We start from the raw sequence: 26,081 nt of genomic DNA, 5'->3' as shown, positions 1-26,081 counted from the left end.
GAACATATTTCCATTATCCATAAATCGAATATTCAAGTACTACTGTGTCTATACACATATTGTTTGAAACTGAACAGTTGTTGCACATTTGAGACCCACATAAGAAATGAAATCGGCTAAGCTTTAGCCTAAAATGAACAATTCATCAAGAAGCTGATCCCCTGGTGTTATTCTTGCTGCTGTTCGTTGCCTATATTAATGCTGCGGCTTATAAAACAAAGCCGCGGCCCGCTGCCTTCTTCTCAAGGAAGAAATTTGAACACGACTAACGAATGATATTGACCTCCACTATATTCAAGTGCGTTAGGCTTAAATGACGATCAAGTGTATTTCTTACACAGATGGAGAGCAACTACAACACAACACTACAGCTAGATCTAGCGCAGCGTTCACATGGTAACCGCGCTATTTTTGCACCCAACTGAACACGCGTTCTTAGCGCAGTCAGCCGCTCTTGAGTGCCACCCCGTATTCTGGGCAGCAGTTTCCATAGGAACGTCCCTTTTGAAGCCGGATCGCAGCGGTGTTGGCGGGTCGACCGGAAGGATGCTGGATTCTCTTAACTAATCCTGCCAACGATAAACTTAACACGTATGCGGCTACAATGGAGGCTAATTGTTTGGTTTACAAGGTGGACTCATGCACAGTGCATTACATTCATGTGTGTTAGGTTTCCCAACAACCCGCTGATAGGCAAACTATTCTGTGAATGTGCCTATGTTGCGACTGCACACAGAAGTTGATAGAGAAATGTAGCCGTGTGCCAAACTGTAGTGCCAGAGAGCCTTTCGCGTGAAACAACCTTTTAACCATGGAATGTATTGAAGTCCCGTTGTCGGCGCGCCACGGGTGACATTTGCACCATAACGGAGGGAGAACACGGAATTTACTCAAACTTTCTCGCTGCCCCCGGAGTGTCAACGATCTGCCCTCGCGCCGGAGCGGCGCATTTGTCAACAGCGTCTTCCTTATCCCGTGGTGAGCGAGAACAGTGCACGGGTAGAAGCAGCCTACGCTCTGTCCTGCAGTCAGAGCGGCGCACGCGCAGACTTCGTGACGCGTGCTCATGGGCAGCACCTTCCGCCATCCTCTCTGCTTACAACTGGTTGCGCCACGTGCCAGTGATGCCATGGCGCCATCGTTCGGCTCGCCGTGAAATCACTTTTCTTTACAAGTGGTTTCGCAGCGAGCTGAACGATGGCGCCATGGCCCCACACGAGATGTTGCACTGTCCGGCCTGTAAGACACATGTAGACGGGTGTTGAGTTTAGTCGGAATGAGAGTACCTTGCAAACGATGTTCAGTGTCTAGAACCTGCTACGCTGGTACTGCAAAGCATTCCGCTCTTACAGTTACTTCCTACTGCGAGAAAGAGGACATTTTTTTGTATCTTCGTGCACATGCCGTTTTAAGTACAACCAAGGCAGGATGCATCGAACTCAGATATTGAAAATAAGGGATATACTGAACACACAGATTATCCCTTCGGAATTTCTGTGCAACACTATAGGAAAGCCGCGCAATGTATTGAACTCGAATTGTACATTTCCTTCGATATATCAAACGACCCCTGCGCATCTGCATGGGGCGATTCTCCTAGCGCTATGGCGAGGTGAACGTGATATGTTAGTGAGGATGGCCTCCGGTCTCTTGTGCTCATTACAATTCTACAAATCTACTACACCTTGAGGGGATTCCCTAAATACATGATAAACACTGTTGCCACCTCGAGTTATTGGTCAATTCGCTCTCGCCCTGCCATCAGTTTGCCGCCCCGTTAGCTCAGTGTGTAGAGCGAGTGCTCCGGTGAAGCTGTGGTCCCGGATTCGTATTCCGGACCGGAAGCAATTTTTCTTTAACTACGAAGTTTCTGAAAAACTCTATACAGCTTCCATTTGTAGCCGTAGGACTGAACTTGGGTGGACGCTGATGAGGGTGGATGTAAATGATGACCTTATTACTCAATTTCCATGCCACATCGGTGTCGTGCGGTGAAGCAAACCTAACTAATCAAAGCCTATAGCCGCAATCTTGGCGTGGCGTACTTCGCTCGCTTCACTGCGAAAAGTGTTGCGAAAACCAAATATACCTGAATTTCAATGGGCGTTTAGGCTATTTATTGTGTACTGGCAGCAGGATTTCACATCTTATGTTAGGCAGTATCTAATCCCAAAGCCTCGTCAGATGCCGCTTCGATGTGACGCAGCTAGGTTACACACAGGAGCACGTAGAGAGCCGTGCGTTGCCAGCACGCCAGCAGGCGGCAGGTCGCTGCAAGAAGGGCGTTGCTACCTTGGGTCCAATGTAGTCTTGATTTTAGGTTACTGATGAGCCATGATTGTGTATTCATTTTATCACTCTATCGCGACCACTTTGGAGTTCCCCATATCTAGGTTGGACTGAATCTATTGTGGTTATCAGCCTTAAACCTTGTTACCTCCTTTCCTGCACGAGATTAAATATCAGTGTCTGCTTTTTTCTACTGCTTGAGAACTAAGCATCTCTATTTTTGGGCAGAACAGCTTTGCAGATTTTAAAACTGAGTTCAAATTCAAGTCTGCAACTGGTTCAGGAGGGTTTTAAATCAGGCTACCTATGTTTTGAACCCTTCAACCGTATGGATTAAAGGACAAATTGAAACGTGAATGACAAGAGTGCTTGTGTTGCCAGATTTTGTTTCGTGTCCTTTATACTGTTCATCAGAATACCTGGAATTGGTTGTTCATGTTATGATTTTGAAATAGCTCTATGCTTTGTTTTTTGTCCTGTATATATTAAGCTGCCAGCCCCTGCGAGTTGAACTGCAAGCCCAGAAGTGAACGGTTCTTCTATCAGCACTCACCCAAGACCATCGACGGGACACGGTGCTCTGACGACGGCTCTCTTGACGTTTGCATCAATGGGACTTGCGTGGTAATGCCTCAACTTACTCAAAATGTGCCGTAGTGTCTATCGCAATAACACTAAAACAAAGAACAAGCTTCTGGCTGGCATAGGAAACGAATTCGTTAGGTAGCACTGTCACTTGTGATGTCCACAAATTCATCCAATCAGGAGACATAACTTGCATCACCACCACAAGCCTGAAGTTTCTTGCATAATCTTACTTGGCTATGACGGCTGGCATCTGTGTTGATTTTCCAGTGTACCCTTAAGTTTCTTCCAATGAGCCTTGTTGCACTCAAAAGGAAACATTTGTACACAAGCAATTCCATTTTTGAGGGAATTGCAATCTATTGGCTGCTGAGAGTTGCAGAGAAAAAAGAAAGTGTGTGCTGAAATTAGGTTAATGTTTTGCATACTTTCCGTTTCACTTAAATGTCACCGTAATAAGCAGAGCTCAGTGATATTGAAATAAAGCCCCTTTGCAAATTCCAAAAAGCGTCTTTTATTCCGAGACCATGTTCGGTTGTATCATTTCATATTATCCAAGCTGAGCGCGGGGTTGCACTGCATTCTTTGTTTTTGACAGTGCCTAGTTCTTACACGTACGAAGCAATAGCTTGACATGTTTTTGGTTTTGTGCAACTGAAGAAACTTTCCTAAAATGTTTGGTGCAATGGCCAAGGCATCCACAGTTCCCCATATATTACAGCCATAACCAATGCCAATTTTTTTTCCAAGAGCACTGGACATGTACTGCATCTGCATATACAGCAAGTGAAGAAGTTTTTAGAGCGACCTATCTCACGACTTTCTTTTTCAGTTACAATAGAATCTTGATATTACCATCACGGTCGATAATAACTTCAGGGTGATATGAACATTTTAAATTTCTTGGCACAGTGCATTGTGTACAGTGTGTAGAATTCGCACATTCGTTTTGCAACATGTGCAGAAGGGGTGGTAAAAACGCACGAACGGTGACTGCACTCTCGAGTTATCAGCACTGTCCACGCGTCGCTAACGATGTGATCAGCAGATCAGCAGACGAGCGGTATGCGCCGCGAGTAGTGTGCGGTAGCGCGGCAGTAACAAAACAGATCAGCGTAATTGTCTCCTGTTGTTCTTTATACGACTTTTTTTTCGTTTTGGATGATACGACTTTTTTCCGCCACTTTTTCAGATTTGTTTCAGCTATATTGTACAATATTTCGGTCACACATTTAAGCTCAGAACCGTTACGCTTTTGGCGAGTCGGTTCTTCACGCTTTTGGAAAAATTTGCGTACACAAGACTAGATATGTAAACACACAGGTGCCTACGCGTGTCCCCTTTCATGTCCAGTCTTGTGTGCGTGCAACCATTTCCAAAAAACGGTGGTGTAGCTCAGCTATGCCAGGATATAGGTAGCGAGAGGTACGTTTGCCTGGCTGAGCCTGTTGTGGTCACTGTATGCTTAGCAATGAACGACATTGGACTCTATATCGGCGGCTATGCGCTGTTTATTACTCTCGGCAGTCTGGCATCTACGTTTGGCAAGCCGTTCCTCTCTCTGTTCGGGCGCCTCCGCTGCTCTCTTCGTCTTCTTACGCTCATTCTCTCTTTGTTGAGCAGCCAAGTGCCAGGCGGCAACCTCAGGATAAGGAGAGTTAATCGTCTCTTGTCCATACCGCCGTTTAGCAGCAGGTGGACTCTCCTTCTCTGCATGCAGATAAAACGTTGTGAAACAGCCGCCCGTTACACCTCCGCCTTTTATACGCAATGCTGCGCATGCGACGCGCGGTTCGGGTGATAGAGCGGCGTGCGGCGACGAAGCGCGCGGCGCGCTTCGTTCTGACGGTGGAGCGGACGCGCGGCGAAGGGCACGCCGCACCTGCTGCTCCTCTCCGGTTGCCATGGCAACTGCGCATGCGCACAACTGTCCTCTCCCAGCCACCGCGAAATGCTCGACTGGTAGCCCAGAGTAGCTATCGCTACAAAAGTACGTTAAGCTATCCTAGATAAATATGGCCACTTTTCTTACCAAGCCCACGTTCATCTCTCCAGGCGCGGTTCAGGTGTCCAACGATATGTGAGACAGAAACTGCGCCATTTCCTTTCCCCAAAAAACCAATTATTATTATCTCTCCAGCCTGTCGGGTGTGACAAAATGCTGGGGTCAGATGCTGTGGAGGACAAGTGCCGGGTGTGTCGAGGTGACGGCTCGAGCTGCAACACCAATGAGGGCGTCTTTGACCCTGGCGACTTAAAAATTGGTGAGTTCGGGCTTTCATAATCCCAACATTAGTGTGCTGTGTTCGCGGTCCTGGATTCATTTTAAGAGCGTTAGCTCTTATTCATCACGTTTCTCAATTTCTGGGGTCTGCTACACCCTCCCTCGGCGTGAAATTTTGAAAGTCCGATTTATTCAAGATGGCGGCCTCAACAGTAAATCGATATAGCAACCCAAATGGTGATTGACTGGCTACGTCACTGATTTTGTGAAGCGGGAATTTTTACTCACGGGACTATTTTATTCACTAATAACTCAGTATTTAATGAGGTCATCATAAAACAAATTAGATATTTGGAATGGTCTAGATCAGGAAAACAAGTTAAGACAGCAAAATTAACTAATTAAATTGTTAATCATGTATGGCAAGGCCTATATTTATTGCTGATAATTAACCGAAGTCGTCATGATCTAACTAATGGCATATGCGTAACGGGCGCGCTGAGTAGAACATGTTAGACAACAATATCGCCTAATTAGGTTAATATTTAGTTGTCGTTAGGCTTAACATGGAGACACAATTTCATACCTCATGACGTCCGCGCACTTACCGCCTTGAGGTAAGGAAAAATGGCCCTCCGAAAAGTCGAAAAATTTTTTCGGGCCAAATTGCTCAAAAATATCGAACCTCAGGGCGATAGGCGCCCGCTCGCCGTGAGGTAGGAAAACTAGTCTAATCACGTGATAATACATCGCATGGACGATATTTGGTGCTACGTAACAGCTAACGCTCGTTATTTCAACGTCTTCCGGACGGTGGCGGCATTTTTTCTTTTGCAATTTAAACACACAAGTAAAATCAATAAATGGGCTTGAAACTGTTCACAAAACAGGAGCAGGGTTTTGAACTGAGCTAATCATCACCATTCTACTCGTGTGCAACTGTTTTTCAGGTTACAATGACATCTTGCGTATCCCGACGGGAGCTACAAACATCAAAATTGAAGAGAAGCTCCCCACGAACAATTACCTCGGTAAATATTAAATGTTCTGTGCTCTAAAAAATTCAAGCTCATGCATCGTGCAATCAGTCAACTGACATTGCTGTCTTTTCAGACGCAAGCACGTGTGCATCTGTTCACGGAGTACCAGCTCTAAACTCTGGGTGGAGTCAAAGGTTCTAATCGTAACCTTTTTCTTTTGCCTAGCTGTCCGTAACAACACTGGCCACTACTACTTGAACGGCAACAGGAGAATTTGGCACTCGGGGAGCAAGCACTTGGCAGGCACCATCTTTCACTACGATAGGCGAAGTGACAATGCACGCGAGAGCTTGGTTGCCCTTGGGCCGACGACAGAGACCATCCTCATTGTGGTACATACCTTCTTTTTTTCTCTCTCTAATTTACTTGGCCCATCACACACAAAGAAAAAACAAAGCGCACGTTCTCACACTGTGTTTATCTGTAATGACACGAAACCGGGCTTAACTTTTTGAGGTGACAACAACGGCAGCACGTTTTTAGAGTTAGAAGGTTAAGCTGTTGTAGGCTAGAATGAGTATATCTCATGATAGGTTTCCCATAGGCTAGAATAAATCTTACTATCCATTGCCATAAGCAAGAATGAAATGTGGCGGACTTCACTGTTTACGCGCTTGCCACAATCAGAGGCAGCAAGAAGAAAATTAACTGATGTCTATCACATGAATGTCGGTTCAGTACATGTTCGTAATTCTGCATATAAATTCATTGCATTCAATTATTTATTTATTTGTCTATTTATTTATTTATTTAAAGTTACATTCTAATATTAGAAAAGAGTACGTACACTATGGTATGACGTGTAACACATCGTAATGGCTGATATAATTGATAAGTGATAGCTTACATATCAAATGAAAAGTTTAGTGTATAAGCGTTTAACGTCCCAAAGAGACCCAGGCTACGAGGGTCGCCGTAGTGAACGGCTCCGGAAATTTCGACAACCTGGGAATTTTTAACGTAGACTGACATCGCACAGTACACGGGCCTCTAGAATTTCGCCTCTACCGAAATTCGACCGCCACGGCTATGATCGAACTCGCGTCCTTCGGGTCAGCAGCCGAGCGCCATGAGCCACCGCGGCGGGTTTATCAAATGAAATGTCATAAAATGTCACAAGGGCAGCACAACAGAAAAGTGGTAATAGTTTGTGTGTGTGGTAGTCGTGGTATATTAATTAAAAAATAACGGTGGGAATAGATGCTGCTGGCCACACCAATTGGAATATAGCAACTTAAGAACCCGAGCTGTAAAGAGGGCAGGGAATTGATAGGCAGGAGAAATAGAGATATAGGTTATAGCTATATCGGACAGCGTAGAGCTGTATGCACTATTTACGCACAGATAATCGCACAAGAAGAGGTAAGGAGATAACACGGCACGAGGTCCATTGTCCAGGAACAGTTGGATTGAGCAGGGCGCCCATTGCAACTTTGTGGTACAAAATGCTGCGCGTCCACCGTATCTATAATGCGCGCGTTATGTGTCCTATCACTAGTGTGTCACAAATAGCCGTAGTGTTGAACTTGGCTGCAATTCCTCGAAAAGTAGCACGCGCAAAGTGTCCTGTTCACTTGGTGATGAGTAAGCGGCACGTCAAGCCAGCGTGATCAGTGTATGCACAGGGACTCACTGTGGTCAGCCTCTGTGCATCTCACCAAAGAGCACCGTGAAATTGTCCGGGATGATACCCAGTGCTGAATAGGCCGGTAGCATACCGTGGCGAAACGGGGGGTGAGGTAAAAATATTCGATTTTTTTTATTACAAATCATTTTATTATTCCTTTCATGTTGAAATTGAGAAGTGAAAATTCGAAAAAATCTAAAGTGGGCTTTCTTGCATGCCAGGCTTGATGAAAGAAGATGGTCAGCTACCCGCTTCGAACAATCACAGCGTAAAGGCACGTGGTTATTGATTCGCTCTTTCGTAACGTGATTCATTCATGCTTCCCGTTTGCACCCATGGCACTCATCCTGTCATCTTCACAAATCTCTTTAACTGCACCAATTCATTTTTTGTTTGCCTAGAAAACGCGTGAAAGCCTACTTGAGGAATATCACACGGGGCTCCCGAAGGTGGGGCGAGTGAAGACGTTACCGGAATGGCAGTCAAACGTGTAAATATCCTGCCTATTGCAGAGTGCACCATCAGGCGTGCACTCTTGGCGTGCGCGCAACGGCAGGCTTGGCGACTCATCAGCATGTCTGACTAACGCCCACTGCAGGGCAAATGCCTCTCCCGTGTCTCTCCAGTCAACCCTCTCCTTTACCAGCTGCGCCCACCCTATGCCCGCAAATTTCTTAATCTCATCCGCTCACCTAACCTTCTCGCGCCCCTGCTATGCTTCCCTTCTCTTAGAATCCACTCCGTTACCTTTAAAGGGTCCCTGAAAAGTGTGTTTGAGGTTGGCTATAAAATGCTCCCATTATGTAGAATACAGGCCAACAAGCGTTCGTGCAAAGTACAAGGCCTCTAATGCGAGCCAATAATTTACAATACAATTTTTATAACTACCGCGCCTAGCGGCGACGTCATTTTGCGCTGGTTACGTCAGCAGAGGACTGTAAGCATTGGTTCGCGCGCGTCGGCAGCCCGCGGAGGGGGCGAGAGCGAGGGGCCGGCGGAGGAGGGCCGACATTTCAGCGTTCAAAAAGGGACGAGAGGAGAGTGAAAGGCGCGAAGATGCGGAAGTTCAAATTTTGACTACAGAAAACTCTGCTTCTACGAAGCGCATCTAAAAAAATTCTTGCTGGGGGATATTTGTGAAGCGGCGTCCTTTTGCATCCTAGGCACATCTCATCCTTGTTGAGACCCCCTTTCACAGCCCCTTTAAGTAGTAGCGGTCATCTTGCCATCGCATTACATGCCCTGCCCAAGCCCATTTCTTTCTCTTGACTTCGACTAAGGCGTGGCGACTATATAAGTTTCGATTTTTTAGCCTTGTCGCCGGCCTGCGCCGGCGGTGGCAATCTGCCGTGCAGTTACCAGCCGTCCGAACCCCGGTGCCCGCTGCTTTCGGACGTCCATTGGCGAATCAGTGGTCGTTTCTTTTTATGCGTAGTCCCGCTGTTTTCGCCCTAATGTGCGTTCGCCTCGCTGAAGTCCACTCTTGTATTTCTGAGTGCCGACACTGCGCGCTCGTCATGGGCTATTCGCTGTTAGTGCGATGGAGCGCTCTAACAAGGCTTCACCATGGTTTCGCATTTCGGGCAGTTGTTGTTTTTCGGGGGCTGGGTGTGCCATTTATAATATCGAACTTTGGGCATTTCGGGCACTACTTCAAATTCATTGCAGTCTCATAAGAAGGTGTTGCTATCCATCATGTTATTTTATTTTATTGTCTCATCTGTGTCAGTTCATGTATTTCATTCTTTTCCATGACCACAGTATAAGTTGCACGCTGTTGTGCTTTCAGTCAAGCGGTATACATTTCCGAGGAGTCGATTTCTTTTTTTTTTAATGGCGGTCTGTCTATGTTCGTTTAACTTCGGTCTTCAAAGAGCACACCTCATTTTTTTAATAAAAATAGTGTGAACAAAGGTTTCCTACTTACTTTCTTCAAAAGATTTTTTACTTCCGAGACATTCGATATTCGAAGGCATTTCTTCTTGACATCCCTGTTTTATTCGTATACGAAAATTCCGAAGCTACAGACAAAGCATACGACTTTGTTACTTTGTTTTTAAAAAATTCTTTTTGATGTGTTCGCCGTGGGGCTTATGAGGGATGTAATTATTAGTAGGCAGTTCCTTGGGGAAGCAGGGGGGGGGGGCAGTGCTAGGCAGTCACGGCTGATTAGCAGAACGTTGAGTTGTGCGAGTTGGTAAGGATTAAGGATTCATGGCAAGGATTTATAAAGGCTAGGCTTTGGGAATAAAGCCTTAGTTGAGAAACAACGCTCGTCCTGTGTCTACCTTTCTTCTTGTTCGTCGGTTTTTTTTTGTGCGCGGTTTTAGCATCATGCGTAACGGTGGAATATATGAATATGCGCTTACGTAAGCCCGTTCTTGTAAATTGGAAACAAAAAGTTTTTCCTCGCCGTCTTTCTTTAAACTTCTGGCCTACCTTGCCTGTGAGTTAATTAGTTTGACTTCTCCGGAAGGTTGGTAGTTTGTAAGTTAACAAGGGCACCCAAAGTTTTTTTTTTTTTTTGCAAAACAGCTGCTCATCGCAAGTCTAGCAGGCGGCCATATCTGGGAGACAAAATGAACGTTTGGTACAAATTTTAATTGCAGTTTTTCTCACCCTGGCGAAAATGGCGCTGGCATAAGGTTTTCAACTCACGCACCGGCCCATATTCCAGTCATGCAACTATTTTCTCTTCTTTATTTTGATTTGCTTTCCTTCCACGCTAAGAAAATCAATTTTTCTGACAAACCGACTTTAAGATAGCATCTGCAATTTCTCTGATTAATGCTGCTTGCTGCGCGAACTGGTATTTTGCCGATTATTGTTTTTTTTTTTTTCGAAACACTTTCTACCCTGCAAAAAATTTCCATCACTGATGTTTCTTAATGTGGTATCTATTTATTTTCTTCCTTTTTGTTGTGCAGCTTATGGTCCAGGAAAAGAACCAAGGTATCGTGTACGAGTACTCAGTTCCTGCCAACGCTGCTTATCCACTGCAGGACTCCTACAACTGGAATGCCGGAGACTTTGGACCATGCACCCAAATATGCGATGGAGGTGAGTTTATATCTTTTCACGGTGGTCCTTTGCCCTGATAAATACGTGTCTATTGAAACGTTCAAAAGACACAATATACCGGCAGTTTGGTTTATCTAAAGACATTTCTCATCGACCAAACAATTGTCTTGTACAAAAAAAATACCTTCAGTGAAGTGTGTTCCCCTATACACCGCGTAGAAACTTAAAGAGAAGGATCTAAATGGCAAGAGTCAAGAGTCAATCAGTCAATTGGGAAAAAAGGCAATCAAAATGAGGTATGTCAACAATTGACAACGAGGTGTGTACACACACTTAGTTCTTACTAATTCGTTTATAATTCAATGTAACGAAGATTACTGATGCCGATAGCTGAAAAGGATCCGCTTAGGGTCCCAGGCGGTTGTGGAAGTCGAATATCAAACGTAGTGAAATGTCTATATAAACTCTGATATGAAGTGGTGATTTGATGCGTGTGTGTGCGCGCGCGTGTGTGTACGTGTGCGCGTGCTGTTTGCGTGTACGTGCGTGCGTGCGTGTGTGTGAAAGAAATAAACCCAGTATTAACAGCCTCCCAGTAGCCCACGATGTAATATTAGCATGCCAGAATGTATTAGAAAAAAACCATATACATCGCTTTACAGTTGAATACTGCTGTTTAATACGGATTCCTTACGTTATATTTATATACGCCTTTTAAGTGCCGTGCTGTGCTGTCCTTGTTCAGGTGTTCAGAGTCGCCTTGTGTACTGCGCGAGCTCAACGACTTTCGACGGAGTGTCCGACGACCTCTGCAATGCGACGATCAAGCCTGAAGCCACAAAAGTCTGCAATTCAAAACCATGCTCTGCAACGTGAGTTGTCATCGGCCTTTTTGGGGGACTTGCCTGTCTCTCCTGTTGAATATTTCATAATCAAACTGAGTTTTTAAATTATGAGGCTTTTATAATTTCTCAAAAAGTAAAGAAATCTCAATTGCCAATGGGGTAGATTCACAATGGGACAAAGAAGCCTGAGCTGTGCGAATCACAAACGCACTTTTATAGCAGTGCGGCGAACAGATGTTATGGAATTGTTGGCAAGAAAAATAAGCATGCAGGTTGCCAATCACATAATTGCATATCGCTAAGACACCATTTCACTTGCCAAACCACATCTTCTGCGCATAGGAGCCAGGCAGCAATCTGTTTCTTCATTCGACGGAAGATTGAACTTGTGATTCATTTTTTGACACAGATAATGTGTTCCGCATAAGCTGCTTTTATCACGAGCTTATGCGTACTGAATCGCAATTTTAACGTTTTCAGGTGGTTTGTTGGCGAGTGGGAAGAATGCTCCAAGACATGCGGAAAAGGCATCCAGTCTCGGGTAGTGTTATGCCTACAAAAGACCCAGATTGGCAGTGTCCTGTCGGAAGACTCGCACTGCCTCGACTCAGTCGGACAAAAGCCGGAGAGGCGTCGGGAGTGCAGTTCCAACGCCGAGTGCCCCTCTTGGGTCGTGGGCACCTGGTCAGAGGCAAGTCAAGAGCTTCGTGGCATACTTTTAAGTATCAATAAGTTGTAGGGCATTGTTAACCTAATTAAAAAGAGTTTATATTAGTTCAAAACAATCGGGTTGCTTTCATTCTGTAGACAAGCATTTCACGCCTATATAATGTTAGTGGTGACAAGGGGATCAGTGAAGTACGGTTTCAGTTGTTAGCTCTTCAGAAGCATAAGTGAACTAAAGTTACATTGTCACTGTAAAAGAAAAAGAAAAGTATACATTCAGTTCCTAATATTGCTCTGAGGTGGTTGCTTTTCACCTTGTCATACTTGAACGGGTAGTAAAGGCTGATAAGTCCAGCTATATGTAGGTAATAATGTCCCAACATTGCCAATGGGCCATTCGTTAATAGAGCAGTGCTTGGATAAGGCAGTATATCATGCAGTAACACAATTGTATGGGTCATGTGGAGAACTTAAGTGTACCCGGCCAACTCGGTTCTCATCAGGCACTACTTAAGGCTCTGCCTTCCCGTGCAACACTGTGTCGAAATAAAGCACAATGTAAATGCTACAGATATATTAAAGCAGCCTTAGAAGCATATTTTCTGGAAGTTCTTTATAGCGCTACAAAACACAACGACACAGGAAGAAGTACACAGGACGGGCGCTGACTCCAACTAACATTAGTGAGGCTTCCACATCCTGCCTTTATACACAACGAAGCCCCAGAGCGCATGCGGGTGAAATATTTCTGGTAGATTCGGCAGCGCAGAGTGCATGCTATCGTGTATTTAATAATCTGTATTCGCTGTCTCGCAGGGAAACTGATGTGGTGCTGGCGCACGTGTCACCCCTTTGTTTGATAAAAAATGCTTCGGCCAATTCGCGTGCTAATATATCCTTGCTTCTGCTTAGAATTTTGATACGTTCAAGTCGTGGCTCACAGTTTTGGTCGTTCTCATCTTTGCACGAGCGGCAGTGGGCTGGTAGATTTTCAAACAATTCGGAAGCATTACTAAGTGAACGTTCATGTTCCCTGGCACGTTCCCTGGCCCGTTCATGTTCCCTGGCACGTGATATGATTCACCAACTAGCCCCACAACGGGTTTTGTTAAGCAGCCTTAGAAGAGATGCCGAGAAGCGCGAATTCAATACATCGCTTGCTTCACATGTCGGCATGTCGGCCAGCGTGAAGCCGTCGTGAGCAGCAAGCTCAGGTACAGAAGCCTAGCATTAACTCTCATGATATTTCATGGTATATTTCTTTTCATGCTCCTTTATAATCATGAGGCTGCATTAGCATGAGGGATGGTAAAGTGGGTTCTATAGTAAGAAGCGCGGTGGAACCATCCGCTGCTAAATATTGTAACAAGTTACAACAGCCGCTCTCTTTTATAGGAAGAGCGTTTTCTTTGTCATTGCTTTTCTACGATTTGCAAAAACAGCTTGAGGGGATATGTAAATTAAGACTGACGTATCACCGCCTTCGTTCAACCGGGCGCAAATTAGGAAAAAATTCGCGTTTCCTCCAGCAACTCAGTCAGCTTTTCGGGCAGGGAGAGATGTTGACAGTGTTCCTCAAGTGTATTTTTCAAGTATAAAATCGCGTCTGCTCTTTCTGGCGATGCAGTAAGATCCTGATGTGACGATCAAGGTTTGCACGAATTACTGGATTACCCGAGTCAGTAAAATTTCCTGGCCGTAAAGCATTGTGTACCATGTGCAGAATTTCGGGAGTTGCGGGCACTCTGCGGCGTTGCTACAAATAATACGATTGAGCCAGTCACAACCGCATCCTCGAGCACTGGGCACTGCCCTCATATCACTGACGCCGCAATCGCCAGTCTTGTGGCACTCAACGCGAGCAGCGAGCCGGGGCATCCGGCAATAAATAAAAGCATTTGCCGTATACAGATCCCCTTGAATGCCTAACCTGGTCTTGTGCACCCGGATTTTGTTCGTTCTTGGATGACATAAATATTTTTTGCCGCGCCGCTAGATTCATATCATAGAGAGTCTACTGTATTAACTTTTGCTGTTCCTATAAACTGAAATTTCCATTTCTGAGTCATAACTGTGGCCAAGGAGCTAACGGCATTTTATTGCCCATCGTGTTGGTATACTCAATACTCACGGGCTAACCAGTATACTATTTCCACAGAAAAAACTGACAGAAACATAAAACAACCGAAAGAAAGGGGCTGCGTACGAATTGTTATATATTTCTCTTTCTTTTACCCTCTGCCTTCCACTTTATAAGTCTGCATCGCAGAGAATTTCTAATATGGGATCAGCAAAAATGAAGCTTCATGCCTTCCTTTCTAATTGCTCTTGTTATGTATGTTGTAACAGTGTGTATGACACATCATTGTAATGATAAATTTCTGTGACTCATGTTCCTTTAGTGCGACAGACTGTGCGGGCTAGGGACTCAGATACGAGTTGTCCAGTGCATCAACCCACTCAGTGGAAATGTTCTCGGCAAGGATGTTCTCATTGGCACGGGCTGCGATGAGGTGACAAAACCGTCTACCAACCAGACCTGCGAGCAGAGACCGTGTGGCGGTCTTGAGTGGGTCACTACGCCTTTGTCCGGCGTGAGTATATGCACTTTTTGTCGACTGATTAATTCAATACTTGGCTGAAGTCTGAAGTTATGCGTTTTACCTGTGTGACAGGCTCTTCAGGAGACAAGAGTGAGGCATGAGGTGCTGATTGAAACATCTTGAGAAACGCATAGGGAAATCTGATTATCTTGTATTGATTAGAGAGAAATTAGTAGTGCAATAATTTTTCACCCCAAAGATAATGCGCTAGAATGTAGAAGGAAAACCAATCACTTGGCGCCAGTGGGATCCAGCATTCAACACCTCCGTATGTTGCGTACGGTACTCTACCGAATGCGCTGTAGCGAATGCTACACAATCTTCTACTTTGGAGTGTATTTGTGTTGCCCGTAACTTAACTTTAAGAATTATGTTTATAAATTACTACACTGATAATGTCCCATTGAACATTACCAGAAATCTTTTAACAATACATTCCTTAATGATTTCTTTAGTTTCGATGACTGTTTGCGTCTTTCCAATGTATATAATACGCGTTTTGGTTTTGAGCACTTCATTCGTGGTTTTTAGCACTGAATGCTGATTACATGGCTTGCTTTTTGCGCTTGAGACTGAAGTATTCTCTAAATATAAAACGAGTTGAGTCTCTTCACTGTGAAAGGATCTCACATCCTCACCTCTTTGTATTTTAAAACTTCCACGGGAGCTACAATATGTCCCGAGTACAAGTAAAGAACAAAATTTCTTGGTATTATACTTTTGATAAAGGCTGCAGTTGCTAAGGAGTCCCAAGTTTCTTGTTATTTTGGCAGACCTGTAATATTTTTGTTAACCTCAGGTTACACTGCATCATTTGCAAAAATGTTGTAGAATGAGTAACTGAGTGTGCATGTATGTAATGCTAAAAGCCAACCTTATGCACAGAAAACCAAAAAGGGTCTCTGGGCGACCCTTGTGTAAGTCATATGTATGATATCGCTGCAGAATATAGTCACTATTCTCATGTGATTGTGTTTACATTGTGAATGGCCTTTTACAGCTTTCCCATTGCTACAGTACTTATAGTGAATTTATGCAACCCTTTGTTTTTACTATTGCAAAAAAAATTGTCTGTGGTTTAGCTCTGGTTAACCCAAGTCGAATTGCGAAAGCTTCGTTTCCTCGGCACGTCGTCTACGCAGCGTCTCATTCCGACGCTCTCGAGAATTCAAAGCGGTCTCTTCCGCAGTTGAAGAGTCTCTAAGGGAGGTGTCACTTCTAGCCGCATCTGCGTTGCGACGCTTCTCAAGTCTTGTGGCGCGTTCTTCTGGCGTCTCTTGAGCGCGTTGTCTCTTGCTCGCTTCGTTCTGTCGTTGTTGCGCCTCTTTCGCGCCCTCCATAACGTCTACAATATGCACGCCGTTTAGCTAAACGTTGTTCCCGCTCTTCATCCGTTTCTTTCGCACGCCGCCGCTTAGCTGCAGCACATCGTTGCAGCTTCACCTTATACACATCATCCGACATACCGTGGAGGATTCGCTGGGACGACTGCGACGAGCCGAGTGGGGGGGGGGGGGGGGCGCTTTTCCACAGCTGGCATGACGTCATGTAGAGCGAGCGCCTCCCCCACGGCAGCGGCGCGTGGAGGATTCGCTGGGACCATCGCGACCAGCCAAGTTGGGGGGGGGGGGGGGGCGCTTTTCCACAGGTGGCATGAAGCGACGTACAGCGAGCGCCCCTCGCGGCAGCGGCGCGCAGCTGCAGCATGGAGGATTCGCTGGGACGATCGCGACGAGCCGAGTTGGGACCCCGCTCTTCCACAGCTGGAATGACGTCGCAGATAGGTCACGCTAAAGGTCAATGGTGGATTCTCCGGGACGACGGCCAAGAGCTGAAACCTCCAGCAGTATTGCTTTCGCAATAAAAAACCGTGCCGTGCTCCTGCCACAGCGTTGTACACGCCAACGCATGCAGCGCACATCTTTGTTACTGCCACCACGTAGCTTAAAGCGCGAATATTAATTCGACAGCAGTATTAGTTGATGACGAAGATGATGTACAATGCATAGCGCGAGAGCGCGTTGCAGTGTTGCACGACGTGTCACCTTGCTACGGCGATAGCAAGGTGCTCGCGTGCTGTGGCCAGCAAAGCTGATATCTTCGCGCCGCCGCGGGTTCGAAACTCTGCTGCGGCAATATTTATTTTTATAGCGAAACCTACATTGGCCACGAGCTCGCAGTTTCGCCATGCTCGCATTTCCACCGCGCTCGAAACGCACCACGTGACCAACCACATGACTGGTCACGTGACCAACCGCCTGACGAACCACGTGACCAGCCACGGCGCCGCGCCGCCGCCAGCTGCTCCACACCATGTAACCGACCACGTGCTCGGTGGAGGGAGCCGCTGAAACCTCCGTGCACTCACTGAATAAAAAAGGACCCTGTGTCGAGGCTGGGAATCGAGTCAGGGACTTTGGCGTTTGAGGCGGAGACGCTGCCATTCCGCCACGACGGCTGAATGTTTAATCATGAATAAAGGCGCATCTAGTGAATGCACGGGATCATGTATTAACTCTTCCGAACCGAATGTCACCGCGCTTTCGATACGCATATCCTGGCCTAGCAGAGCTAGGTCATCATCATTTTTTTTTATGGTTTGCCCAAGGTCCCCCTGAAGGTTAAGCTTGACCTCGTGAAGTAGTCCGTTGGCACTTAAATGGGTGGACATCGAGAGTGATGAGAAACGGGTCATGGATGAACAGTTATTGGCCCAGTGGCTGATTGTCGCCCTTACCAGTATTCTGTTCTCCGCTTTATTTCTTTTAATATTAAGTATACACCTTGTTTATGAGCAGTTCTGCTGCGGCAACGTTTCATATTTTGAGGTGCTTCTCTGTCTCAAATCGTAGTGTCAGGCTCCCTGCTCCTCGCCCATTGAGACCCGCCACGTGTTCTGTGTCAATGATCAAGGGACGTCCTTGCCCGACGAGTACTGCGACTACGAAAAGCGGCCCAACACGACCAAGCCGTGCGACGACAACGCTCTGGGAACAGAGTGTCACTACATGTGGTACTCTTCCGACTGGAGTCTCGTGAGTCTCGTTACTGACCTCACTCCCTCTTTTCTTTTTCTAATGAAGTTAATGTAGATGGTTTATGGGGGTTTAATGACTCAGGCTATGAGAGGCGCTGTAGGGAAGGTCTCCCGCAAATTACACTACCTGGGGTTCTTTAACGTGCGCTGACTTCGCAAAGTACACAGGCCTCTAGAATTTCGCCTCTATCTAAAGTCAGCCGCCGCGGCCGGGATCGAACCCGCGTCTTTCGGGTCAGCATCCGGGCATCGTGACCACTGGGAAGTTAATGTGACAGAACTAAAGAACAATGAAACACACAGACGACCTTATTTCAATTACTTATATGCACGGCTTGACTGCCAATAATTTCTCTTACTGCTTGAACTGCTCAGTTTTAAGTATTTTCTTCAGACAAGACGCTGTGTCACACGCACTGGGCTGTAGTCGACGTCACAGTTATTTACACCATTTCCTTTTTTTCTCCTTCAGTGTTCTACAGAGTGTGGGCGCGGGCTGCAGACTCGTGAGGTATTTTGCGCCACTATCATCGATGGAAGCATCAAGAGCACCTCTGACGGCAACTGTGACCCAGCAGAAGAGTTAGGCTCCATCAGAGAGTGCGTCGTTGAGGAGTTTTGCAATGGCACCTGGATTGCTGCTCCATGGAACCGAGTGTGTTTTCCTCTCTTGATGGGATTTTCTTTCTATTCCGAAAAATCTTGCGATAGTGAAGTCCTGTAGTGTTCTGGTCACTTTTGAAAGATGCTTTCCAGTTGTAACTTGGGACCTGCTATCATTACATGGATTTTCTCATTTTTCGTTGCTGTATTATGCTAATGTTCATGGTCACATTGGGAAATGGACAGAAGGAAACTGATACCATGGCAACATCAGAGCACTCAGCTTGATGTAAGAAGAAAGGCTAATAAAAGAACACACTTACTCTTGAAAAGAAATCAAAAGATCACACGGAACAGCGGTGAATGGCGAGGAGGAAAATATAGAAGGCGGTAAAGTCTGTATTGCTTGAGTCTACTTTTCTTGTATGCTGTTATATTGAATAAAAGAGAAATGTTGAGCGGTTACGATAATAACTTCTTTTTGTAGCATGTTTAAATCAAGAGATAGTGAACTTCTGTCCTACGAACGAGGAATCTGTTTTTTTTTTCTTGTTTTGCTGTTTCTTAGCTGCGCTATCAAGTCATATGCCACGTTGTGCCGCTACCGGTACTGCTGTTCGGATCACATCTTCCCAGTTTAGGAGAGGAAAAAAATTCCGACGGGACTGTTTTTTCAGAATTAACTTGCAGCGTGTGCTTCATCATAGAATAAGTCTTAGAAGAACTGATTATCATTGCATGTATTCTGTCATCGTAGTCTTAGAACAAAAATTAATTTGTGCCACAGCCTTTTGCCATTCAGGTTATGACGCATGCCTTGCAGTGTTCCGCGCCTTGTGGAGGAGGGCACCGCACGAGAACTGTCATCTGTCTCCTAAATGGGAAGCCAGCCGCCCCCAAGAATTGTGACATGGGCAAGAAGCCATTTGAGTCTGAGTCGTGCAACTTATATGCCTGCTACGGAGGTATGACCATATTTTCGTTTTCTATAAAATTTTGTTTATCTCTTTAATGCCAAAATTACTAAGTAATCAATATAAAAACCAATAGCTTCATATTATGCTAGCTTTGTACTCGCATTGAAATTTGAAGGTCCACACTATGCTAGCACTACTAAACTTTCACAAACTGGCAAGTCGCCAATCAGCAACAATTAGCATTTGGCTTATTTTATGCCGGTACTCTAAGGAATGTGAAACAACACCTTGAGGGCCCAGAGATAATAGACAATTTTTGCACGTCACAAATGCCTTCCTGTTATTTTCCCCACGACTGTTGTCAACAAGTGAGAGACGAGTACTTGAATTCTGCATGGAAATCAAACACACACGCCCCGGTATTTTTTTTTATCAAGAAGCTTGTAACTGAGAGAGAGCATGTTGACATCAAAAATATGCGAGATTCGTGTGACAATTATTACTTGATGTGCAAATGATGCGTCGCGAATATCGGCTGTAAAGAGGTGCGCCTCTGATGAGAGCAGCGCATTAGTTTTGCCACATGCTTTACATGGCGCTGGCAACAGGGCATGTAAAGTCAGGCCAGAATGAAACGCGAACACGATTATTCGGTACTTTTCTACTCTGCAGCGAGATATTCGTTCGCAACCGGCTTTTAAATATGTACTTCGGTAGACCCTTCACCCAGCAAGATTAACTGGGTTAGTTGCACACTGCAGCTCAAGGTACAAAGCTAAAATATTTTGCTTTGTTCACAGGCGCTGTTCGCGTTTCATTAAGATCTTAATGTACATGTTTAATGATACTTGCATACATACAATAAGCGCCATGTATGTATATTTTATATCTAAGAAGGGCTTCAATTGCTGGGTTATCTTCAGCAATTTCTTAAGCATTCCTCCTGAGTTAAAGATGGTGACTCATAATTTTTATAACTCTGCAACTCTGTACCGCAATAACAAAGGCTCATCTCGAAGACCTGTTCAGCGGTAAGCTTAGGCTGAAATAATTTCCAGATGGAGAGATTTTTGAGGCAGCCTGCAAGAAATCCAAGCACGGCTGCTGTCCTGATGGCATGACGCCCTCTGGTGCAAACTTTGAGGGCTGCCCCAAAGTCGCTCGGGTTGAGGGAGGCTGCAACGCCACGAAGTTTGGCTGCTGCCTAGATGGCGTCACTCCTGCTTTCGGACCATTCATGTAAGCCTACTTCCGGACCATCGGATTACCCGGTTTAGATGTGTCTAGTTTAGCCAAATTGTGGAACCTAACCTTCAATCTTTATGAAAGTATAGCTCATCCACTTTCTGCAAGTAAAAAAGTATTCAAACATATTTTGCTAACTTCATGTCCATTTGAAAATGATAGCAATTTGCAGAGCATCATAGCAATGTTCTATCTCTCTTGATGCGTACCTGGTATTTTAATTACTACTTTTAAATGAACTACATATTCATGACGTCAAACAACATTTCTACGGTATAGATATTCAAGAAAGACGAATAAATTTCAAGGATTTTGAGGCCTGGTGGAATTGTGGCATTTTTTCCATAAATCGTGTGCAACAAGCAATTCTCGTGACAACTCTAAAAACGTTGAGCAGAGCTCAGTTTTAGCTGCAATAATCTTAACCATCTATTATTGAAAATTATTCACCAGTGCAGTGCCACAGATATCTTGAAGTGCTGTAATCAAAGCGACTGAGGATTCGGTGAAGTGAGCTCCGGAATTTTGCAGGCATCCGCTGGGTGGAGTTGACGCTGGCTGAGTTGAATATTAGAGCTTTAGCCCTTCTGAACTCATTCGTCGGTTTCGCGCTATTGTCGGAACCGTCTGCAGCACGACTTTGGCAGCGTGCCAAGATGTTGCGGCGCTAGTAGCGGATCCCCGTGTTAATGTTCTGTTTAAAGTTCATTGCGCTGACTTGCGGGGCGAACTTTTCAGCGAACAAATAGGTCATTGGGCCACTAGCCGCACGGCGCGTTTGTTCACACCACAGCTAGCGTTCAAATATTTACGTTACGTACTCCTAACTGTCCTGTGCATTTTATGATGATGATTTAAACTGCGTCGAAATATTTGATATCTCATTTGAGCCTTTAACTAAAGCACCCTCAAGTTCACTGATTTGGGGTCTCGAGCACTGTCACATCGCAACTTACCGATGACGTAAGACCCTGCCATGCTAAACCTGTGAGTAGTCCCTGTCTGATTCTTGCATCACTTTTCTTTTGTTTGGGCTTTCAGGCTGGGCTGCAAAACGTTCTGCAATAGCACACAGTTCGGCTGCTGCCCTGATGGTGAAACTGCTGCGAAGGGCTCCGATCATGAAGGCTGCTTCCCTGCCACGGCCGAGGCCACCCCAGGCGAATGCAACGTGACCGAATGGGGCTGCTGTCCCGACGGCATAACCACTGCCACTGGAGAGGCATTTGAAGGGTGCGCCAAAGGTTACGAAGCCACAAAATACGGCTGCTGCCCGGACATGATGGGATTCGATTATGAAGGGTGTGGAAATTGCATGGATGCGTTGTACGGATGCTGCGAGGATAACACGACCTTCTCGTTGGGACGAAAAGGGGAGGGTTGCTGCATGCTGAGAAAATTCGGCTGTTGCCGTGACAACATTACGGCGGCCACTGAGCACGGATGTGTGTGCGGTGGCACAACACACGGATGCTGCCCAGACAAAGTCACCTGTGCCCTGGGTCCTCAGTACATATGCTATAGCCTCGACTGAGATGATCATAAATAGAGTTTATATAGGTCCTGAACTGGACTAATCGGTTCATTCCCTTATGTCTTTAACAAACAGCTTCAAAGGATAGGACAACGAAAAGGACACGCATTCTGTGAAGAAGTTTGAGTTTCGTTCCTAATACATCCTTTCTTTCAGCTTGTATTTTCGTGATATTTGTTAAATATCTACAAGTCATTGAAATGAATTGAGTGCGCATTATAAGCGGATTTCATGTCGTGTGTAATTGTCCCTTTCCGTAAGCTCTGTTATAGAATGATGGAGTGACTCGCGGAGTGTAAAACATTGTGCGGAACAATGTCCCATTATTTTGCAAGAGCTAGATGGTATTCGCGTCAGAGTGACATACCTTGATGAAATTCTGCGTATGGTTCTTGCCTGAAGTTCTGCTGTTAAAAGTTTCAGTGTAAAAAGTACGCATGCTTTCCACTACCATTCATGGAAAGCCTGCAGCAGTCAAAAATAATCTTTTTGAACCCCAAGAATTTCGCAACTTTCTTTTCACTTCTGCGATTACAGATGCAATACCAACTGCACCAACACCACGTTTGGCTGCTGTCCCGACGGGCTACAGGCAGCAAACGGCGAGAACTTTGCAGGCTGTGCAGTAGCATGTGAAGGAGCCCCGTTCGGCTGCTGTCCGGATGGATTGGCTGCGGCTTCTGGCACTGGCTTTGAGGGCTGCGACAACTGCAGTGAGTCCCTGTACGGTTGCTGCACCGACAACACATCGTTTGCCCTTGGCCCAGAAGGCGAGGGCTGTTGCTTGTACACCGAGTTTGGCTGTTGCCAGGACAACAAGACAGAGGCTCGGGGACCGGACCTTGCTGGCTGCAGCTGCCACACGACACCACACGGCTGCTGTCTCGATGAAATCGCTGTAGCGCATGGCCCCAGGTAGGTTCCAAATTTTAGTCTGGGTTACAGAAATTTTAGCGTCCTGCAATATGCATTCAGGACATGAAAAACATTGCAGTGCGGATTTCACACACTCGGCGTTTCGATGTCCTCTGTTCCACCTCCTCTGGCCAGAGCATAAGAAAGGAGACGCCAAGGACTTGAAAAATTACAGGCCGGTCAGTTTATTGTCCATTGCGTACAAGGCATTTACTGAGGTAATCGCTAATATAGTCAGGGAAACCTTAGGCTTTAATCAACCAAATGATCAAGCTGGCTTTCCTAAAGAATATTCCACAATAGATAATATTCACACTATCAATCAGGCGATAGAGCAATGCGCAGAATATTACCAACAACCACATATAGCCTTCATTGATTACAAGAAAGCCTTTGACTCAGTGGAAACCTTAGTAGTCATACAGGCATGGCGTAATCTGGGTGTAGAAGAGCCTTATTTCAATATACCGGAATATATATATATATATATATATATATATATATATATATATATATATATATATATATATATATATATATATATATATATATATAGCAACGCACAGCCACCATAGTCCTCCATAAATTCAGCAATAAAATTACAATTAGGAAGGGCGTCAGGAAAGGGGTCACGGCATCGCCAATGCTATCCACAACCTGTTTACAGGAGGTATTGTGAGACCTGAAATGGGAACAGTTGGGGATAAGAGTTAATTGCGAACACCTAAATAATATGTGATTCGCTGATGACATTGCCGTGCTGAGTTACTCAGGAAGCGAACTGCAAATCATGATCAATGGGTTAGATAGGCAGTGAGGAAATGGTTAAAGAATTAGGGCAGGTAGTGACAGCTGATCTGGATCATGAGAGGAAAATAACTTGAAGGATAAGAATGGGGTGGAGCGCATACTGCAGGTTCTCTCATTCTTGTTTACAGCGCGTTTAGAGCACAGGGACAGAAGAAACACAGAGGACGACGTCACAGGCGCTGAACCAACAATGAAAAAGCACAGTGGTGATTGGATAGGCAAATGAAAATTTAACGATACAGGTGAAGCCTACAATTAACGCGGCTAAACACAGAAGATAAAATGCACTGGATAGATAAAACGGTAAAAAACTGGGAGGAGCATGAAAGATGAAGCCAACAAAAAAAACGGCTAAGGCTAAAAGATGAGGTGCATAAAAACAATAAAAGCGAAAAGGAGAGAATAGTGGGAAAAAAATTTTTGTTTAACTCCTTTGTAAAACCATTACTACTTCAAACAGGCCCCGATAGAAAGTTTAACTCTTTTTTCGACAATGAAACCGAGGGTGCACTTACACATTCACCCTCGTGCCTAGCAATCTCGGTTGCTTCCACTATTTCACGTGTCAACTTGTTCCTGTGCTTTTTTATCACAGTGGCTTTTTCGAACAAAGGATGGCATGGATTTTGTGGGTCACAGTTTCGGCAGTGTACGGGCAGATTCCTGAGTGAAGTACCAGATAAATCGTTCTTGTGTTCCCTCAGCCTATCATTGATACATCGGCCTGTTTGGCCGATGTATACCTTGCTACAAGACAAAGGAATTGAGTAAACGACGCCTTCCGCGCATGCAGTAGATGGATCTCTGTGCCGAATGGTGCAGCCTCTTTTTCTTTTCTCTTTTTCATTTACAATCCTACAGAGCTGCGAAAGGCGCTGAGGGGCGGAAAAAACGACGTCCACTCCTGCTTTGCTTCCAATTTTTTTAAGGTTGTGTGAAATTTGGTGCATGTAGGGGATAACAGCAACCTTTTTATATTGCTTGCGCGCTTCAGCCGGAGCCCTCCTATTCTCGCGCTTGAGCAGGCTCACGCACTCAGGATACCCGCCACAAGTGCTTAGTTCTGTTGCTGAAAAAGTTCTGAAAATTATCAAGCGCGAGAATAGGAGGGCTCCGGCTGAAGCGCGCAAGCAATATAAAAAGGTTGCTGTTATCCCCTACATGCACCAAATTTCACACAACCTTAAAAAAATTGGAAGCAAAGCAGGAGTGGACGTCGTTTTTTCCGCCCCTCCGCGCCTTTCGCAGCTCTGTAGGATTGTAAATGAAAAAGAGAAAAGAAAAAGAGGCTGCACCATTCGGCACAGAGATCTATCTACTGCATGCGCGGAAGGCGTCGTTTACTCAATTCCTTTGTCTTGTAGCAAGGTATACATCGGCCAAACAGGCCGATGTATCAATGATAGGCTGAGGGAACACAAGAACGATTTATCTGGTACTTCACTCAGGAATCTGCCCGTACACTGCCGAAACTGTGACCCACAAAATCCATGCCATCCTTTGTTCGAAAAAGCCACTGTGATAAAAAAGCACAGGAACAAGTTGACACGTGAAATAGTGGAAGCAACCGAGATTGCTAGGCACGAGGGTGAATGTGTAAGTGCACCCTCGGTTTCATTGTCGAAAAAAGAGTTAATCTTTCTATCGGGGCCTGTTTGAAGTAGTAATGGTTTTACAAAGGAGTTAAACAAAAAATTTTTTCCCACTATTCTCTCCTTTTCGCTTTTATTGTTTTTATGCACCTCATCTTTTAGCCTTAGCCGTTTTTTTTGTTGGCTTCATCTTTCATGCTCCTCCCAGTTTTTTACCGTTTTATCTATCCAGTGCATTTTATCTTCTGTGTTTAGCCGCGTTAATTGTAGGCTTCACCTGTATCGTTAAATTTTCATTTGCCTATCCAATCACCACTGTGCTTTTTCATTGTTGGTTCAGCGCCTGTGACGTCGTCCTCTGTGTTTCTTCTGCCCTGTGCTCTAAACGCGCTGTCAACAAGAATGGATCATTACCAACTAGCCCGGCAATTTGTCCTATCAGGTTCTCTCAGATCATGAATGGCAGTATACCAATATCTCTCAAGAGAAAAGAGTACAACATCTGTATCTTACCGGTGCTCATCTACG

General features: G+C 45.2%; 1 protein-coding gene across 1 annotated transcript in view; it reads left to right on the top strand.

The window, feature by feature from the left end:
• Positions 1–26,081, top strand: part of LOC144134445 (papilin-like) — a 59,111-nt gene that overhangs the window by 10,538 nt on the left and 22,492 nt on the right. Inside the window, exons 6-19 of the mRNA XM_077667358.1 lie at positions 2,780–2,913; positions 5,015–5,138; positions 6,049–6,129; positions 6,304–6,470; positions 10,693–10,825; positions 11,532–11,658; positions 12,112–12,322; positions 14,700–14,891; positions 17,753–17,935; positions 18,410–18,592; positions 19,364–19,505; positions 20,516–20,696; positions 21,744–21,935; positions 22,774–23,151. Of these exons, the coding sequence (XP_077523484.1) occupies positions 2,780–2,913; positions 5,015–5,138; positions 6,049–6,129; positions 6,304–6,470; positions 10,693–10,825; positions 11,532–11,658; positions 12,112–12,322; positions 14,700–14,891; positions 17,753–17,935; positions 18,410–18,592; positions 19,364–19,505; positions 20,516–20,696; positions 21,744–21,935; positions 22,774–23,151 (2,428 nt within the window). The remainder of the gene's footprint in view (positions 1–2,779; positions 2,914–5,014; positions 5,139–6,048; positions 6,130–6,303; positions 6,471–10,692; positions 10,826–11,531; positions 11,659–12,111; positions 12,323–14,699; positions 14,892–17,752; positions 17,936–18,409; positions 18,593–19,363; positions 19,506–20,515; positions 20,697–21,743; positions 21,936–22,773; positions 23,152–26,081) is intronic.

The sequence above is a fragment of the Amblyomma americanum genome, chromosome 5 (assembly GCF_052857255.1).
Source record: "Amblyomma americanum isolate KBUSLIRL-KWMA chromosome 5, ASM5285725v1, whole genome shotgun sequence".
NCBI classification, from domain to species: Eukaryota; Metazoa; Arthropoda; class Arachnida; order Ixodida; family Ixodidae; genus Amblyomma; species Amblyomma americanum.
Note: the sequence above shows the minus strand (reverse complement) of the source record. Positions and strands in the feature narration are given on the sequence as shown.